General features: G+C 40.9%; 1 protein-coding gene across 1 annotated transcript in view; it reads right to left on the reverse strand.

The window, feature by feature from the left end:
* Positions 1-3,016: 3,016 nt before the first annotated feature.
* TEX14 (testis expressed 14, intercellular bridge forming factor) overlaps positions 3,017-18,618 on the reverse strand; it is a 35,377-nt gene continuing 19,775 nt past the window's right edge. Inside the window, exons 16-32 of the mRNA XM_075113642.1 lie at positions 18,360-18,439; positions 17,533-17,799; positions 16,885-16,985; positions 16,433-16,552; positions 15,632-15,725; positions 14,840-14,930; positions 13,464-13,526; positions 12,244-12,371; positions 11,212-11,402; positions 9,586-9,637; positions 9,039-9,110; positions 8,143-8,220; positions 6,500-6,617; positions 6,212-6,307; positions 5,109-5,218; positions 3,727-3,781; positions 3,017-3,539 (exon numbers count right to left, since the gene is read on the reverse strand). Of these exons, the coding sequence (XP_074969743.1) occupies positions 3,506-3,539; positions 3,727-3,781; positions 5,109-5,218; positions 6,212-6,307; positions 6,500-6,617; positions 8,143-8,220; positions 9,039-9,110; positions 9,586-9,637; positions 11,212-11,402; positions 12,244-12,371; positions 13,464-13,526; positions 14,840-14,930; positions 15,632-15,725; positions 16,433-16,552; positions 16,885-16,985; positions 17,533-17,799; positions 18,360-18,439 (1,750 nt within the window). The 3' untranslated portion in view covers positions 3,017-3,505. The remainder of the gene's footprint in view (positions 3,540-3,726; positions 3,782-5,108; positions 5,219-6,211; positions 6,308-6,499; positions 6,618-8,142; positions 8,221-9,038; positions 9,111-9,585; positions 9,638-11,211; positions 11,403-12,243; positions 12,372-13,463; positions 13,527-14,839; positions 14,931-15,631; positions 15,726-16,432; positions 16,553-16,884; positions 16,986-17,532; positions 17,800-18,359; positions 18,440-18,618) is intronic.

Below are 18,618 nucleotides of genomic sequence, written 5' to 3' on the forward strand. Positions count from 1 at the left end.
AACTATTAAACATTGACAAGTTCACATGCATATCTTTTACCAGCAAACACTTCACCTCCTCCTACTACAGCTGGCACCACCTCTCTCGTGGCAAGGGCCACAGATGCCACCGCAACGAACAGCAAGACAAAAAACAGTTCAAAAACACCAAGTTCTATATTCTATTTATATTTAAGGCAATAAAGAAAGGTCTTAAATTCACTGATTTCCCAGCAAGGGTGAAAACACAGGTTGTAACAGGCCCTGTGGACCCTGAGGACAAGGCACAGCTGGGCCACTGCTGCCCGAACGCCGGGACCTGAGCAGAGAGCAAGAGGCCAAAGCCCATAAGAAAAAAAAAAACCCTCCATGGGGCTCCACAGCTCCACACCTGACCTTGAATCTCAAACCACAATGTTTCTCTACACCAGCTGCAATTACACTTCTGGGCCGCGATGCAGCTTATGCGATTTAGGAGCCTACGGATAAGGCTTCCAAGCGCAAGGTTTAGACAACCCCGCAGACAGCAGCTCCCTGAGCCTCTGTTCTATTAAATTCCTCGATCTTAGGTAATTGTTTTTCAAAAGTCGATTCTTCATAGGTAATTGTCTTTCAAAATTTGATTCTGAACACTTATGCTGCTTTCAAAAGGAGATGGATCCACAGTCACAAGATTCAAAGGTTCAGCCTCCCCTCCGCAGTGCTGCTGCTGTCGCACACCGTGCGCTGGGACGATCCCCAAGCACGCCTCGCTCCTCTCCTCCTCCCACCAGCTTCCACAGCTCTTGCTCTTGCAGCAAACCCATGGAGGGGTTAAAGGGAAGCAACGCTAGTTGTTCGTCGCCTCACTAAATTGCCTCCCTGGGAGGCTGTCCGCAACCTGGAAATGGGCACTCAGAAAGGCAGCTGGGACTGGCACAGGTCACGACGAGATTTGGGGGAATAAGGGGGTTTTGCCTCTGAGATTCTCTGCTCGAAAACAAGATGAAAAACCCAAACCCAGGACAAGTACAATGACAAGTACAAGGGAGCTGAAACACGGCTGTTCAGAGAATGAACATTTCCTTTTCTTTAGCTTGTCTTCCCTCAAACTCACCGCGGGGTCCTGGAAGCCTCTCCCGGGAAACACAGCACCTACAGGCAGTGCCGCGTCCCCCGCGCAGGGGGACAGGGCCCTCCTCGCCCCGAGCCCCACGGCTCGACCTCCCTATCCCTGCTTCCTTTCCTACGTGCCGAACGGCTCGCACGCTCGCGGCTCAGGGGGGGAATTAGAACAGCTCAGTATCACTGTTTTAATTTAATTAATTGGTCTTTCATTCTCTAGGAAGCTGAAAAGCAGCATTAGATGGGCCCCGTCTGATCTTCTCTGCTGTCTTTCGCTGGTCCTTGTTTAATTGTCCCTGTTAATTAGAGCTTTTGTGTCAATGCTTTATGTTATTAGGATGATTTACATTCATGCTGGAAAAGTACAAGCAGCTGAAAAACTGAAATCTCCAACTGCTGCGTTCTGGCCTCGATAAGGAGAGCAGACAGGCTATGGGACTACTTGAAAGGCTCTCTACCAACAGAAATAAAAATTCTCCACATTAAGATTGAAAAATGATAGGGAAATGGTTCACAGCTGGCCCACCGTTTGGTCTGACAGATAAAACAGAAAGAGAAATCCAAGAAGTTAAGGAGATTTCACATGCTGCAAACCAAAGCGACACATAATTACATGCATGTAAAATGCACGTGTGCTTGCTCCGCTCCACCCTGCTGCTCCAGTCCTACAGTTTCTAATTACTTTTTATTTAATTGAGCAAGTCTAAGAAACATAAAACCTTGCCCAAAGTGAGAGGGAATGACCCTCGGCTACTTGTCAGTTATGGGTCACAAGCCGCTAAGGACAGAATCACATAATAAATTTGCAATTTAACTTTTGCAGGTGTTTGTCGTGACTCTCTGCTCCTTGCAACAGGCTGCAATGTACCACGACGCTCTGCATAGCCCCAGGCTGATGTACGGTAGGATCCTGTTGCAGCAGCTTATATCAAGAATATAAAGTTCTTCCGCCTGCAGCAAGGATACAGAACTCACACACAGAGAAAACCGGGTACCTGCAGCTGATACGAGCCAGGGTTAGAAAATATTACACTCTTGCCTGGACAGAATTGCGTAATGCACAAAAGTGAGCCCCGCTTCCTGTGCACTGCCGTTAACCTGGGGCGCAGAACTCAAACCGCAGGCTCCTTGCTGCTGGCGCTTCTGCTCCAGCTCTCTCACTACCACGGCATGACTAAATGGATGAAAGATTTTTTTGTTTTTTTTTTTCTTGATCCCTTCTAAAGGAAGCTCCCCAAAGTCTGCCAGTTTGCAGCATCTTCCCTGGAGGAGCTCTGTCGGTGTTGAGTTGTATATATAGTCTGATGATGGGAAAGAGAGTTAATAACAATAAAAAAAACCCCAAAGCAAAAAAGAACTCCAGAAAAGAACTCCAAAACCAGAAAAAAAAAACACATGGCAGCACAATAGCCTTGGAAACTTTTATTAGTATTGTTAAACCAAATTAACTAACAGTTACAGACAGGCAGCGCTTCCTTACGGGAACAGGACCAGAGAGGCAATATGCGGTGTGCCCAGCTGTACGAAGGGAGCCAAAATCCCAGTGCCTGTTAGAAAGGGACAAGGACAATCTTCACACCTGCACCTGGACAGTATTTATCACAAGAAAAGTTAAACATGAAGTTGCTGTGCCCATGAAAACCCTGATCCAAAGCTCTACCATACACAGGGACCTTCCTTTTTTTTTTGGGGGGGGGGGATGAGGCCCACCAAAAGTGTGGTTTAATTAAACAACCGGGCCCTCTTGTAACACTGACCACATTTTCTCATAGTCTTGTCTCATGCTGGCAGGAAATGTATTGCTGCACTTGCAATCTCTGGAGAACACTGCCTTTTTCTCATTAGCTTTTTGCACAGCAATTAATCCCCCTAATCAGTCAAATCAGTTCAACGCGGGATCACAAAAGCACTAAGAAAAGGGGAAAACAAGAAATTACCTTGTTAAATTTAATGAGCAAGGAGAAACATACACTCCACGGGCTGTAACAGTGCTCCACACTCCAGCAGGGGAAAATTTAAGTGCCTGAGCAGTAACAGCAGCCCACAGGAATACAATAATTTTGTCTGAACACTGAAAACTGCATAATGCAACAGAACAAGAAATTCTTTTGCTTATGAAAGCGTGCACGCGCAGCAAAAACCCCCACCACGTAGCCAGCTTCATAAGGATGTTGTACGAGAGAACAGTTCAGTTCTGCGATGTTACTGAGCCTGCCTTTACATGCAACGGTGGCGTAAACCCAGAACAAACTATCACGAAGTAGAGCGTTAGATTTTCTTCTGTATTTGCTGCTGCGGTGAAAGGAAGTCTGAACTTTACAATTTTTTATGTGGCCACAAAGGGTTGCAATTCGCAGGCTGTATAGTGTACCAGCAGCAGTAAGCAGGTGATACATTAGAACTTATCCACTGTCTGTTTTAATCATGTAGGAGAGCTCTGATGCAAAACAATTACCCTGTAGGAGAAAAAAACAAGTTACAAGGTTGGTTTTTTCTTACATCAAACTACAGGTTGAAGGGAATGGGACTTCATATTGCCCCCTTCGCCTCCTCAGCACAGAAAACAAGAGTGTATCTCACACGGCAGAGTGAGAATACACAAATCTCTACGAAAAGCCCAATTTAATTCACAGAGAGGCTCACCTGAATGGGAATGGCTCTTCCTGTAAGTGGGATTTCTGATCTTCAGGACGCGTGTCTAAAAAAAACATGTGAATTCAGCTCAGAACCAAGAAGAACATATACAGCCACACAACACTTCAGAAAGAGCAAGCTCCAGCTTTGTCAGCACCTAGCAGCGTGCTGAATCAAGCGCTGCAGCTCTCTTCGCTAGACCTGTTAAGCTGCACTTGTAATCAGAAGCCAGCCCCAGCTCTGGTGCTGTTGGGTGCATTACACAAGACCATCTTTGCCATCAGAAATCATTCTGTTTTCAAAACCCAAAGCCCAAATCCCCACCGGCTCAGGTCTTCCAGAAATCTGACAGAAAACCAGGGTCATATATGCTAATGCTGTGCAAATAACAAGCACAACGGTGTTACCTCCAGACATCTACGTTTAAAAATTACCATCAGCATTTCCAAAAGTAACTAGTGATTTGGGACATTTCAAACTTTGGGTGCCTAACTGGAAAGCAAAAGGTGTGTTGTAGAGCTGACTGCTGTACAAGTGTTACACGCCCACAACACTGAAGATCAGCCTCCTTTAAGTCATCTTGTGCTACACACTGAAACATCAAATGTTCTCTCTGAAAACAAAAGGCTACTGCCACCTTCTTTCCAGACCTAATGCCAGTTCTTTCATATTTTTTGCATAGCACTAAATGCACATTACCTTAGCCCGAGTACGTCAGCCCCCTCCCTGTAGTAAGAAACATCTTTAATTGAGAAATGTTGAAAATGGCAACCTTTTGCTTTATTTGTAGAATACCAGTCAGCTTTCAGAGTTCCTCATGGAGATTTGGACTTACAGAACAGAGGAAACACTTTTATTTTATCTTATTTTATCTAGTTTCTATTAAAGGAAAGCCAGGGGAGATGAGACCAAAACCGATGTTTAAGATATTTGATGGCATTAGCATAGACATCACAGGTACACACCAACCCATACTGACAGCAACCAAAGTCCTCACAGTGGGGAGCATTTAGGTGCCTAAGCCAGAGAGGCTGAGCACTAAACAAGGCACAGATGGAGCATTATCAGCTGCGTTTCAGTGCTTTCAAGTCAGTAGAGGAAACGGCACGCTCACTATGAGAGAGAGACTCTGCAACTCGAGCAAACGGTCCACGATGCTGTCAGTCTCAAATGACTGAAGAGATCAGAAAATTTTCAAGTGCCTCTGGAGAGTTGAACTCTAGAGCAGCTTCCCCTCCTTTAAAAGCACAGGATAGAAACAGTACCCAGATGGGGGAAATCAAGAAAAGCAAAGAACTAGCCTGTGCAAGCTCGACAAACTCAGTGCCAACAATATAATAAATGCGATACTGCCCAGCACAGCACCCAGTAGCTTTACAGACGAAGAGGACCTTCTGAACCCCGTGCACAGGTTTCTGGGGCTCTGCCTCTGGCCCCGGCTCTGCCTTCCTCTACTCTCGTCTTCCTTCCAACATCACCTCCATCTTGCACACTTGCAGCCCTTGAATGACAGAGTTTTTTGCATCATTCAAATCTTTTGTATTTTCTTTTAGACAGGATGAATACAGGGCGCTAAACCAGAAGCCTCTGGAGATACCAGATGCCTTTTCGTTTTTACCCTGACCTACACTGGGCAACTGCCCCCTCCAACCCCCAAACTGCCTCTCCCCTCCAAGACTACATATATGCTTTAGCTTTACAACATTCACAGACTCCAATGATTCCTTACATAATAGCACGAAGTAAATGTAGTCTGACTGCAAGTGCGAATGGCCTTTGGATTGAGCCGTTTACCAACATGGCAGTATATACACTGCAGGAATCGGCCCGCCCTGTCGCCAAGATCCTCCTGATTAGCAGGACATTTGTCTTCTGTGTTCAAGTGAAAAAAAAAACAAATCCGGATGCCAAAGACAAGGATATCTTGTGTTCCTTAATAAGATGTACGTTAGGAATGACTTACGATTAGTCACTGGCATTTACTGTGGAGTTGTTCGGAGTAGGCTCTGACCTTTGGTTCCAAGAGGAAAAAAGTAAGGAAAAGATTCATAACCCAAATAAAAGTGGTGTATATATGACTTCTACCATTTTTTTCATTTCCTCCTGTATTTCCACGCCAGTATTACCATCTTCCCAAGCTCTTCTTTCAAGTCTCTTCTAAAAAACTTTCATGATTCCGTTCTCTTAATGCACATTCTTCTCTATCTCAGAAAATCCACCGTTCTGTCAAATTACCTCAGATTTCTGTCAAGACTATGCACTGCCTTTCAAGCCTATCAAAGTATTTGCTTTCCACCTACACGAAATTATATTAACAAAACATTCTTTTCCCTCTCCATTTAGCATGGAGAGTTCAGACTGATGCCTCCAGGCAGGTTCCCTGACACATTACTGCCTGAAGAGTGACAGCACTTTTTTTTCAGAAATGTCCTGCATAGGTCTGGACTCAGAACACAAGACAAACTTATGAACAATGTATCAGTTATCAGCTAACCTGAGAGCGTGTCCCTGAGGTTGTTGTTGGACCTCCTCATCTCCAGGAATCGCACGGAGCATTCTTTCTAAAACATCATCAAGAGTAGAGTGAGCCCTGGTGAATAAAAGATTTAAAATGGTTGCTGGCAAATTTCATACTACACATTTTAAAAGAAAACATAATTATCAGGGTTCTTAAAAAAGGTGGCTTACTGTAAGCATTGAATCTTGTTAAAATATACTGGAAACTTTATTCTAAATCTTTGTAGCTCAAAGCCAAACATGCCTTATCATCCTTTCTTCATACCTTTCTGTTTCCTCTGCTAGATTAAATGACTCCTTAGTCCATAAACTGTGATTTCTCTCCTCATTTGTCTCAGGTTCGTTTTCTGACTCTCTGTCTTCCATTTTAATTTGATCAGCAACTATTCATATAAACAGAAAGATTTTAATATCAAAGGTATGAAAGAAGATAATAAAGAAATTAAAATGTGGTTTTATTTACTGCACTTGGGAAAGTTCCAGTTGTCCACTTCTCTATTACTTTTTCCTCAGTAATCTGATTCTCTGCCAGTTACGCAAATTCACATTATCTACAGTCAAAGGTGGCCAGTAGCACGACCTAGATAAATATTTTACTGTAACACATTTTTAGATTCACAGGACTGAACATTTTGCTTCATACTAAAATGAAAAATGCATGTGGAAATTAATCTTTAATCTTTCCCCTTACAATCCTAGATATGGGAGAAAAATCAAAAGAAAACCTGTGGATGTTAGCTTTGTTACCCTACTTAGCAAAATCCAATGATATCCCCCCCCCAAGACTTATCTCAGTAAGTTCTGTTCCCTACAGCATGTGAATATATTCAGCCACCTTCTGCTAAGCTATGATAAGCAGGAAGCAGTAGGCTGCCACAAAAATGGAGTCTGAAATAGCTGTACTTTATGCAAATACAACAGAACCACAGTGATTGAACAGCAAGCAATACAGGCATTCCTTACCACCTAAAACCAAGATACTCCTATGAATAAAGTCACGGTAGCTTCTATCCTTTGGGTAACAATTTTAAATGAGAAAAGATCTAACAAAGCTGTAGGATAACACAAACAAGTACTGGTATGATTCTCAAGTGACTATGCTATTTAAGCTTTTTTTTTTTTAAGAGACTAACTCATGTTCTGCCTTTTTTTTGTCTTTTTTTTTTTTAAACTGCTCTTCTCTTTCTGACTCATTGGAAACAAATGCAGAGCCTATAAAGATTTAGGCTTTCTGCTCCTCCGACATTACTTGCTGTACATCTAAAAATTATTCCCACTTATTACTATTTGCAGTTTCAGAAGCACAAAGATTCACTATTGCTATCTTTGGTATCTTTGTAACAGCACAGGAAATACAATATTGATTACCCCAGTGGATGCTATTTTCTTACACCATGAGATCAGAGGCATTATTCCATTATGGTGAGTAAGAAACAGAAGCAGTTAGTGTGCCCTGGCCACTTTCTCAGCTGAACCACCCTCCTCCCAGAATGCCTACCGCGGCTCTATTTCACATCAGCTGCCCACCACCTACACTTTTGTGGGTTTCGTCGCTTACGTTCGAACACAGCATGCATTACAGTGGCATAATAAAAGTAGAAGGTTAATTCTGATAGTTCAGGCCTGTAAGCCTTCCACCCCAGATCCCTGTAGACTTTAGAGAGCGAATACACAGAGAAACCCAGCAAACACTGGTGAAGGGGGTACTATTTGTGAAAACACGGCATACAACCTTACCAAGAAAGGGAAAATCCTCTCAAATTTCTGCTGAACCACAAAAAAAAAAGCTAAAAATTGAAGTTTATGGTATAGCTGAACATACAGTGACAAGTATTCAGGGTAATTCTGCAGCAATGCAAACGTGATTTTCTACTTGCACTCTCTACGTTAGGACTATGATCAACTAACAGTTCATTTGCAATCCCCAGTCATACAATCCCTTCTCTTTAAAGTCTTCAGCGATGGAATCTTGCTGCTTTAAATATCCTGTTAATAACAGTGTATTTCCTTATTGATTTAAATACTCTTTCTAAATTGACTCTATACCACCTGAAGTACCATATTACTTCATCCATCCAAACCTAGATGAAGAACTTTATATAATCGATAATTAGTTCATATATTAATCCTACAAATTGTCTCTGACCATTATTTATTCACTCGATGCCAGACTCCAGATGTCCTTGTTTTGGTGAATGAGGAAATAAAAAGATTGGAATATGTCTGGGTGCCTCACCTCGAAAAGAGCATAGGACCTAAATACATTTAATCATCCCAATGTCTGGTATTAGTTTAGAAAGAGTTTATAGCTGAATAACCAAAGGAAATTCTTCCATAACACACACCAGGGAAAACAATGCAGAGTTTTTACACTGCGTTCTGTCTGAAGATGTATGTGATTACAAAAAGAAATGTAAATAGCTGAGTCTAAGCTCTGCAAAGAAACCCGAGGGATGCGGCGGCCCAGCTTGCATTTGTTTTAATGGAGAACGTGCATTGCTCTGGGATACCTTTGAAAAATTCAGTCTACACAAAATTCATCTTAGTGTTAAATTTCGTCTGCACTCAATAGGCCAGCTCCTGTCATCAGCAGCAACCAACCATTACGTGAAATGCAGAAACTTCAAGGACTAACTTCAATAACTGCCAGTTATTTAAACTGTTGATGCCTAACTTCCTAATCATCGACCTGATGGCAACTAATTTGGAAGCTCTTGTGTATTTTAGTAGTGAAAGATTTGGGAGAAATCCGGATTGAACGCAGCTGGCAAGCTTCGTACCATTTTGGGCAAAGTGCCTCTTACCAATTTCATCCAGCAGCTCTTGGGGTGGTGGAGGCAGCTCATCAATGAAGTGGTTAGATGCCTGTGAGAGTGCTGAGAGAGGAAAAAAAAGTCTAGCTAATTACCATTGATTAATCCTTAATAACTGTGATATAGGCTTACATTACGACAGCATCTTGCTGACATACTTCATTTGTCAACCTGCATGGGCCAGGCTCATTCACATTTTATCAAATATCCTTAAATAATTTCATAATGGAAAAATCATTTACAGCTAGACTTACACCTTCAGTTCTCAATCCTGTATTGCAGATTTTAGGCCAGTAACATTTACACTTCAAACACAGATTGATTAGAGGTCAGAGTGCTTAGTCTGCAGGTACAAACACAAAATCCATAACCTAACTGCCACTAGCCATACACAGCCATAGCACACAAACCTATTTATCCCTATAAAAAGAGATGCCCAGGAGGAAATAAAAAAACAAACCTGCAAAATTTCCTTTCAAATCTGTTTCTCCATTTATTGACCATTCTGTTTGGGCTGGGGCAGAGTTAAGAGACTTACCAGGTGCCTTCCTGGTGCTTCTCAGGGATGAAGCAACTACTGGCAACCCATCCTGTGTAAGAGCATACAGAATGAAACACAAGGAAGTAAACTGAAGAACTGTTGGTCTTCAATCCTCCCCTTCAACACACTAAATCCAAAATTAGGTAAGGCCTTAATTAAAGCCTTAGTTGACCATTAAATTTTTAAATAAGCTCTTTAGTTCAGAATATGAAAACAGAGGTAGCATCCAGGTAAGCCAGATGTGTCAAGAATTTTGCACAGGCTGCTGTGCACTCATCTTTTAGCCAGCCATAAGATACTGTCAGCTATGTAATCTCTGTCCATTTCGACACTCTGGGTGGGAATTCTCTGAGAGTTCCAACGTCTCTTAAGTTCCCATTCTCTGATTTGAATCTTTAATCCAGGCACACCAGAAGAGCCACAAAAATCACAAACTTGTAATCATAGCCAAGTCCTCATTGTCCTCAAAATGGAAACAGGTACTTCATGCCCTTAATCCTAGACTAAGATTTTAGACAAGAAAGTGACACAATCAAATATCTCCACAGAGCCAGTCAAGGCAGCACCGCACTGTTAATGGGCTTAACGAATTCCAACTGTCTGCTACGCAAGCAGAAAGACACAGACCTGACCTGATGACAATGAATGCAGTCATTACTGTTCTGGTTGAACAAACTTGAGTTTAATCTTTAAATGACAACCCCATCAATAAGAAAGGCATAAAGGCAACTACTTTATATATAACTGTCTGAAAAGAGAGTTAAGATAATGCTGTGGCTCCAGAAAACCTTCAGTTCCAAAAATATTACTGCAAACCACTACAGTGACCTTGGAAATTGTCAACTCCAAAGAGAGAGGATTTTTTGATGCAGCAAAGTTGATAACGTTATGCCACATCTGTGCATAAAAAGGACAAACTTAATCCCCTAATGCAAGGGCTTCCTGAACATTTACTTGCTTCCAAACTACTAGATGGAGGCTTCCACCTTAGTTTTCTTCTGCAAGGAATCACCCATTTACGTACCCCCCCCCACTAAGTTTTGAGAACTCTTCAGTTTCATGTGAAAACTTACATACTTGAACACAAATGCACACGTATTTATTTTCATTCAAGTTTATTCCCCACTTCCACATAGTCAAAAGCCTACAGTTCACAAGTCACTTGTGAATTCAGAGCAGTTCAGAGAAGCAACCTGCTGTTGCCTTACCAGAACACCAACTGATAAATCCCCCCTCTCCCAACACCCCGCCCCACTTCTACCCAATCATTTTGCTGATACTTAGCACTTTGGTGTTCCAAGATTACTGGATCCAATGCTGGGAAATGGCAATTCTTTATGGCCAGGGAAAGGGTGGAGGGCAGGCAAGGCCCTTTTGATGGTGGTCAACATTTATGTAACATTAGGTGTAAGGGGAAGCCAACTCTTTATCATCAGTGGCGCACACTGACTGCTTTGAGATCAATCAGAACTTTTGTCATTATGTCAACAGATCCAGGATTCCAAAATACTCACAAAGACCTAGAAATATTTCTGTGCTTCTCACCTCACATTTATTTTAAGGAAAAGTAGTTTTAAGATATCTTAAAGAATGACTGGCATAGGGTAAATTTTCTAGACTTACAGGCTCATTCAATTCTGATAAGCACACTCCTGAAGCACCAGAGGGAATTTCAGTGCTCCTTCCCTCTTCGTAGGCTGTAGTGAATGTCCTGGACTCTGCAGAAGAGATCTCTTGAGAACTGCGAAAGGAAGAATCTGAAGCTACTTCATGGTAGTGTTTGTATTTCGCAAAGGCTACTGGAATTTTTTCTTCTGGAATTAAAAAAAAAAAACAAAAAGAAAAAGATTATCTGAAAGCTGGAGAGTGATTTTTGGATTTTTTTTCTGTCTTGGTCACATTCCAACGGAAGCAGAAAAAGGTTTCTTGTATTTGAACAGGTAACTGCACAGGCAACTCTAAGAAATTATTGTCCGCAAATGATGTCTATGCAGAAGTCCAAACCCATTACCCAGGAGTTGAATCTCAGATGTTATTTATGCAAAACTTTGCCAACTGAGAAATTCTGACTAATGTATTACACTGAATTAATGAAAGTACAAAGCAAATGATAATTCATTGCTCTTAAACAACACTGAAGTTCAACAAACATTGAGACTTCATCAACACTCAAAACATACTAAGTGCTTATTACATTATCTGTCTTTAAAATGCTAAAATCTACCTGCATCCCTCTAAATCAATTTTAAATGTCTAAAACAATTTCTGATTTATGAAGGCTACCATTAACTACCAAGTAATTATCTTTCAGAGACCTTTCTGATTTGGGATTTTTCAGCTGTGGCCCTGCAAGTTCTCCCTCAGTTCTATGTTAGAGATTTCCCTATGTTAGAGGTTTCTCTGGACCAAGCAGGCTCTAACTACAACGTTGTAACCATCCAGACCAAAACAACGAGATCTCACACAAGAGGTAACAGCATTTCTTGTGGTTTCTTACTCCAAGCCTGACATTTCTGCATTGGTACTATGAGAATGGAGTTTCCATGATTCACATCAACGATTTTACATTACCAAGTCTTGGCTGAAAGGTCTGACTCCTGGCATAGAAAAGCCGAGTAATTCACTGGTCCTTCCTTCTTCCCTCTCTGCAGTTACCTGAGCTGAGCGGAGTGCTGATGCTCGTGGGTGCATGACTCGCTCTGGGCGTTTTACAGTCTATATCCCCGCAGTAGTTCTCTTGCTCGTAGGGGATACTTGACAAATCCTGAATATCTGTCACTGATCTGAAGTATTGAAAGATGTTCTGACAGTTAGAATAGCCGCTTCTTACACTTGTGAATCACTGAATTCTGCTATTTTCAGGTTCTTTAAATTTTAATTTTCAAGTCTAGTTTTCCAGAAGGAATAGAGACATTCCCTTTGAAAACTTCCCACAGAATTTTTGGAAGGCTAAAGATCACCATCTTGAATAATCTTGCAGAGACAGATGATGTTAATTATTTGCTTTCCCTTCCTTTACAGGATATCTTAATTTTAATAATTCTCCTATAAAAGCAAGCTCAGGAAACTGCCTCCAGAAAGGGCAAGGACTTCAAATGTGAACCACTAGGTAGAAAATTCTCTCCAAAGCCACGGGAAGACCTCAAGGTTTAACAAAAAATTAATGATCCATTAATTAAGGCTACATATAGGTCTTAAGAGCCTTTAGAAGAACTACTCAGGTAAACTGAAACTACTAAAGATCTGCACAGACAGTGATGTCCACTCAAGTTACAAAAACCCTTAAGTGGCTGCAGAACTGGGATTATATTAAGCAAACCAACATCTTCTGCAGATATACCCTGGGTTACACTGTCCTCACAAGACCATGAAATGAACAGATGTCTACTGTTACCAAGTCAGTAATTTCTATGCAAATCTTCATTATTCGTAAAAAGAAATTAACTTTACTAGTTAAGTCACAAGCCTCTTCTGCAAATTTTTGCTGACAATCTCAATCACAAGACCATTTCTGTAATAAAATTTATTTAGCTACATACCAACGATTTGCTCTTTAAAGTAATTTTATTTCTTCTGTGTAATATGGACAGAAGAAACAAGGAAACCGAACACTTTAATGTGAAGAAGCACACCCAGACCAACACTAAGTTAATTACTTATCAATATGAAAGTATTTCAAACTAAGGGCAACTGTATGTGATAGCTCTTATACCAATCTCACAATTTATCACAAGAAAATATTCTTTCAGTATTTCAGGTAGTCTCTCCCTCAGCTTTGGTCTGTCTCATCTTCCTGTTTTGCATCAACACAGAACTTGTTATAATGATAATGACCAGCTTGCTAGTTTTGATATCAAATGGTCTGTGGCTCTTACTCATCTCTTTCTTTGCATTCTTCCTGTGGCTCCCACAGTATCGCTTCTTGTGCTGCTTCAACACTGGAATGTGGGGAAAAAAGGTCATATTCATTGATCCTTTATCCACATTCAGCGAATTCTGAAAATAAATTTATTTAGTTTCCTCCCTCTAAAAAAGTTTAAAGGACTACCTTCTCCTGAGGTAGACTGCAGCTCATAAAAATTTTTTACTTAAAACCTTATTAGTTGGAGAGTACTAGGAGAAAAATGCCTTTTTAAGCACATTATGTATTTGTATCCGGTAAGGAGAAAACTTCTAATTGACATTTTCAGTTTTGAAACTGCATGTTAAATAAAAATCTATAATTATATATCACTGCACTGTTGTACCATCTTTGGATTGGTCTGCATCGTAAGGTATTCTCTCAAACTGTAACAAACCCATTCAAGGTCAAAGAGGCATTCAGAGGGGATTAGTCAGATGGTCAGAGAGCAACAGTCCTCTCTGTCCTGCTGGCAAAAGCTCAGTCCCTAAGGGAAGGGAGCAACAAAACCCATTATCTTTTAACTTAAGGCCAAGTATTTACACGCTTGCTGCCCACCTCTGACACCTCAGTTCCTCCAGCGGAGGGGAGAGAGTACAACGCTCACAGACAGTAGAAGCAGCTCTCACCTCTACACTGGAGAAAGCAAGTGGCTGCTAACTCTGGAGGAACAAAAGGAAAGCTGAGCTACAGCGAGGGAAGGGGCTTTTAGGCCTGAAAGACCTCCAGGGCAAAGACTGTTTTTCTTTAAGTGAAAGTACCCCTTGCCACGTGAGGTGCAGATTCTGGCCCACATCTGCATACAAGTAGAATGTCAAATTTAGAAAAATACTGGATATAATCACCTGATGTTTGACAGATGAGACCACGAGTCTCCAAGCATGGGCTAATGTTACCTGCAGGCAAGATGCAGTGAGCATACTTGCACTGGGATTCTTCCCACAGGAGGGGAACACTCATGATCTTCATGCCACTTGTGCTCCAACGCAAAAGCACAACAAAATTAAAACAGATGACTGAAGTCTTAATGTGCGTTATCTTTGCTCTGTTTAATACTGTGGCTTATCAGTGTAAAAGGAATTGTAATATATACATGACTTATTTTTCCTATTTTAGCTCCCTCATTAAGCAAACAAAAAAACCCCAAACACTGTAAAAGACAAAACCCCATGAGACTTGTGAGAGTCCTTTCAATATTTTCTTGGCAAGAAACTATGATAAGTAGATAATCATTAAAAAACACCACTGGCATCTTATTTGAATATTAGATATATAAGCAGGATTAATAAAGAGAGCACACTTTATAACCTAATTTATGCTTGAAGCAATGATGAAAATAAGTCCATCTACCTGGCCACGGGCATATGGCTACGTTGATTCACTCCTCGTGTGTTACTGCCGGAGTTCTGCGCTGCTGTGCTGCAGAACAGTATTCTTCCTCCTGAATACAAATAACAAATGTTCCCTGTTATTGGGTTTTCCAAGTACAAAAGAAAGTGACACAACTCACTGAACAGGAAATTGGAACTTTATTAAATTTTTTAGTTCTTGTGACCTTTGTTGTTGTCAAGAGACAAATGTGTTTTAAAGATGCATTTTCATAAACATACCCCAGCTGCCAGACAGTCAGCCACTGAAGCACGGGGGAATATCACAACATTTACAAATTTGAGCTGAGAGGCAACAGACTGGAGAAACAACAATGATCCTTCCTTTACTCTGCACACACACAATGTCAGCTCTTACAGTTTTGAGCTCCAGATCCTCTAGCAACAAGAATATTAATGTGTAAATACAATTCTAATTCAGTTCCCAGCACCAGAGCGAGTTGCAAAAAAAGATTAAACTTAGCCCTAGGGTAAAAACAAAAAGGTTGTTTTGGGTTTTTTTTAACTGAAACACAGCAAGTATATAATCATTGCACTCACCAATATTTCAGTGACTGCAAAACCCAAACCTCATCTTCCAAAATCCTGAGTATCCTGAACTCTCACTAAAATAGTGAGGAATAAGAGACCAAGCAACCCTGAACAAAACCAAGCTCCAGCCTTCTGACAGGAGTGCTGCTGACAAAAATGTAAGTGCAACAAGACTCCATCTACCTGACTCAAAAGGACCTTCAAAAAAAGAGAGCACATTTACCTGAACCCTCAATACCTGATCCTGCATCTTCAGGTAACTGTTTCTGTAAAAATCCTTCACAAGCATCTTCTAATTTGTCCTCAGCATCTGAGGTCTGAAGGGGGCAAAAAAAAAAGGAAGCTAATTCACTTTCTCACAGGCAGACTGTGAAGAGTAGGACAACTCTCACAGGATGATGTTCACAATAATCAGAATGGAGAGATTAACTTATCGGCAAACAGCATGGATTGGATTTAACAGTAATTTCATACATTAGTATGAAACCACATAAGTATCCATGCAGTAGTTTCAAATCTTCCAAGGAAGGAATGAAGGTTGTTTTAAGGCTATTGAGTACTGTAATTGATAGAGCTGTGAAGGAAAGGCCAAGATTATCAACCGCCTAAGACTTTTCTCAGCCATAGATTATGGAATTTCCTAGTAAACAAATTAATAAAACATGCCCCGGTGTTTTGGGAGTCTGCGTGTTTGTGGGGTTTTAGTTGGTTTGTTTTGATTTTTTTTTGTTTTGTTTTGTTTTGGTATTTTGTGTTAGCGTTGTTTTGGGGTTTTTTTTTTTTGAGGGGTGGGCTGTGTGGGGGGTGTGTGTGTTTTAAAGGAACGAGGTTAGAATTCTCTTACTTTTAGATAAGTCTTTATTTGTAGATATTATTTCAAAAGAAAAGAATAAAAGCTGTCATTCTCCCATTTTCTACAGCGCTTCTTGAAATTAAATGGGAGCATAATAAAACCACATCTTGTGTAACTTACATACAAAGTTCTTGACACAGACTTCATTCTGGTCTTTTCTGTTACTTTTACCTCTAGTTCTGAACTTCCCTGAGCAGCAGGAGGAAGGAAAGTATCAGGATTAGGAGTCAAGACTTCTTCAGACACATCGGCAGATGAATTAAGGGAACAGTGTAATTCCCTTGAATGCACCTGTGAAAGACATCGTCATTTGAGAGGCTTTCTCCACCCTCCGTTAAAGAATATACATTTTAGTCAATAATGTTAAACAATACTGCATCAAACTGAAATTATGTTTAATTTGATCTCTCTGAGTTTCAACCCACCTCCTGCTCCTTACATTACCTTGATGGTTTGTAGAACCAAACAAAAAAAAGGGCGGGGAGGAGGACAAGGGATTGTCAGTCAGATCACAACTGAAAAATCAGCTGTGGTGGTAGTTCAGTGTGCAACCTGGAGAGACCAGGCTAAACTGTTTTACAGATAACTAGCTGCAACTAGACTTCTTGGATTACTACACATACTCTAGAGAGATTCTCAACTGGTTGAAGGAGGACTGAATTCTTATGAATGGCTATTCCAGACTCCGCTTGTTCATCCTGCGATGGCGACTGGCAACTTCCCTCTAGGACGTCAGAATGGAACAAAATTATTAGGCAAAAAATAATATGAAGTGAGCGATCTGAACCGCGGATGGAATATCAATGAGAGTAGACAGTAAAACCACATTGTCTGTCAGAAACAGAGAAATAATGACATTTAAATGCTCACATCATTAATCTCGGCATGCGAAGCTTTCCCTGTTCCTTTATCCATAACTATTACAGAAACACTACCCAACTATGCTGCTACAGAAAAAACAACTCTGTAGTCCAACTGAAAGAAATAAAGTGTGAAATCATACTCATACAGTTGAAAGCTTTGGGTTTCCCATGCTGATACATGGTAATAAATGACGATGAAAGGTCTCCAAGCTCACTGGACATTACCTCCGCCTATTAACAGCTAATACTTGTCTTAGTCTATTACTTATGTTCACCAATGACTGAGCGATTGACCTGCTGTGGGGGCAAGACTGGAAGACAGAACTGACAGTTCTTGTAACACAATCACAGAAGCTGAAATCTGCTGGACAAAAAGAAAAGAAATTCTCTTTTGTTTTCCAACCTTACCTCCAGAACTCCTGAATGCAGACTCCAGATCACTCTCCTCAGATTCACATGTATCCTCGCTGCTCAGATCCAAAGGCTCAACGTCATCACCTGTCTGACACCTGTATCTTTGTTGGTCTTGACTTTTTTGGACTCTAAGAGTGACATGTTGAAAGGCTTCCTTTATACTCTCTGCTTCACTTTCAGATGTACATTCACTGGCCAGATATGGAGAGCCAAGTTCTAGTTGTCCCCAGGCCACTCTTCTGGCCATTTGCTCTACTTCAGCTACACAAAAAGAACAAAATTACCAGTTCACACAACAGAGCCTGGACCTTTAAAGCATTCCCTGTATTTCACTATGTCTGCAGACTTGGAAATGCTGAAGTTCTAGCCTGTAAACTCATTTATCGTGAAAAGAGCTAAACACAGGTTCCTCCCATTTTAAGTAAAGCTTAAAATCTGTACGCATTGATATGGACAAGTCTTTACACCAACGATTTCTGTTAGTTTGCATTCTCTATTATTCATGCCTGTACTGCCATCCACTGGTCATTGCTATACTACCCTTTCTAAACCCTCCCTCCCTTACATCCTCCAAAACAGGGCTAGAAATTCCTTGAGCTTTAGAATCAAACCATCTTAATGTGGTAGTGATTATTTTATGCCCTGAACATGCAAGACGCAGGATCCTACTCATTCGGTTTTCAGCCAAGAAGAGCCTAATAGAGCTTCAGCAATTAAGGCACACAGACCTTTCTTAAGTAACAAAATGTGTTAAGTTCTAACATGCTGCGCTGCAATAAGACTTGCTAACATTAATGCCAAGTTAACACTGATTTACTTACTCCTCCATTCTGATTGCATCATCCTTCTCTCCTCACTTATTTTTGTACTGTAAATTTCAGATCTTGATTTCGGATAGCACCTATAATAAGTTGTTATGAAATGCATCAAACTCTGTTAATGCACAAGCGAATTGTGTTAAGTATTCCCCAGTCAGTAAAAGACTGGAAGATATTTTAATGTTAAAAGGCTGAGAGCACACATGTTCTAAGAACTCAACAGAACTACCAGACTGAGCCATCAGAAGCTTAGAAAGCAGTT

The sequence above is a fragment of the Phalacrocorax aristotelis genome, chromosome 18, assembly GCF_949628215.1.
Source record: "Phalacrocorax aristotelis chromosome 18, bGulAri2.1, whole genome shotgun sequence".
In the NCBI taxonomy this organism is placed as follows: domain Eukaryota; kingdom Metazoa; phylum Chordata; class Aves; order Suliformes; family Phalacrocoracidae; genus Phalacrocorax; species Phalacrocorax aristotelis.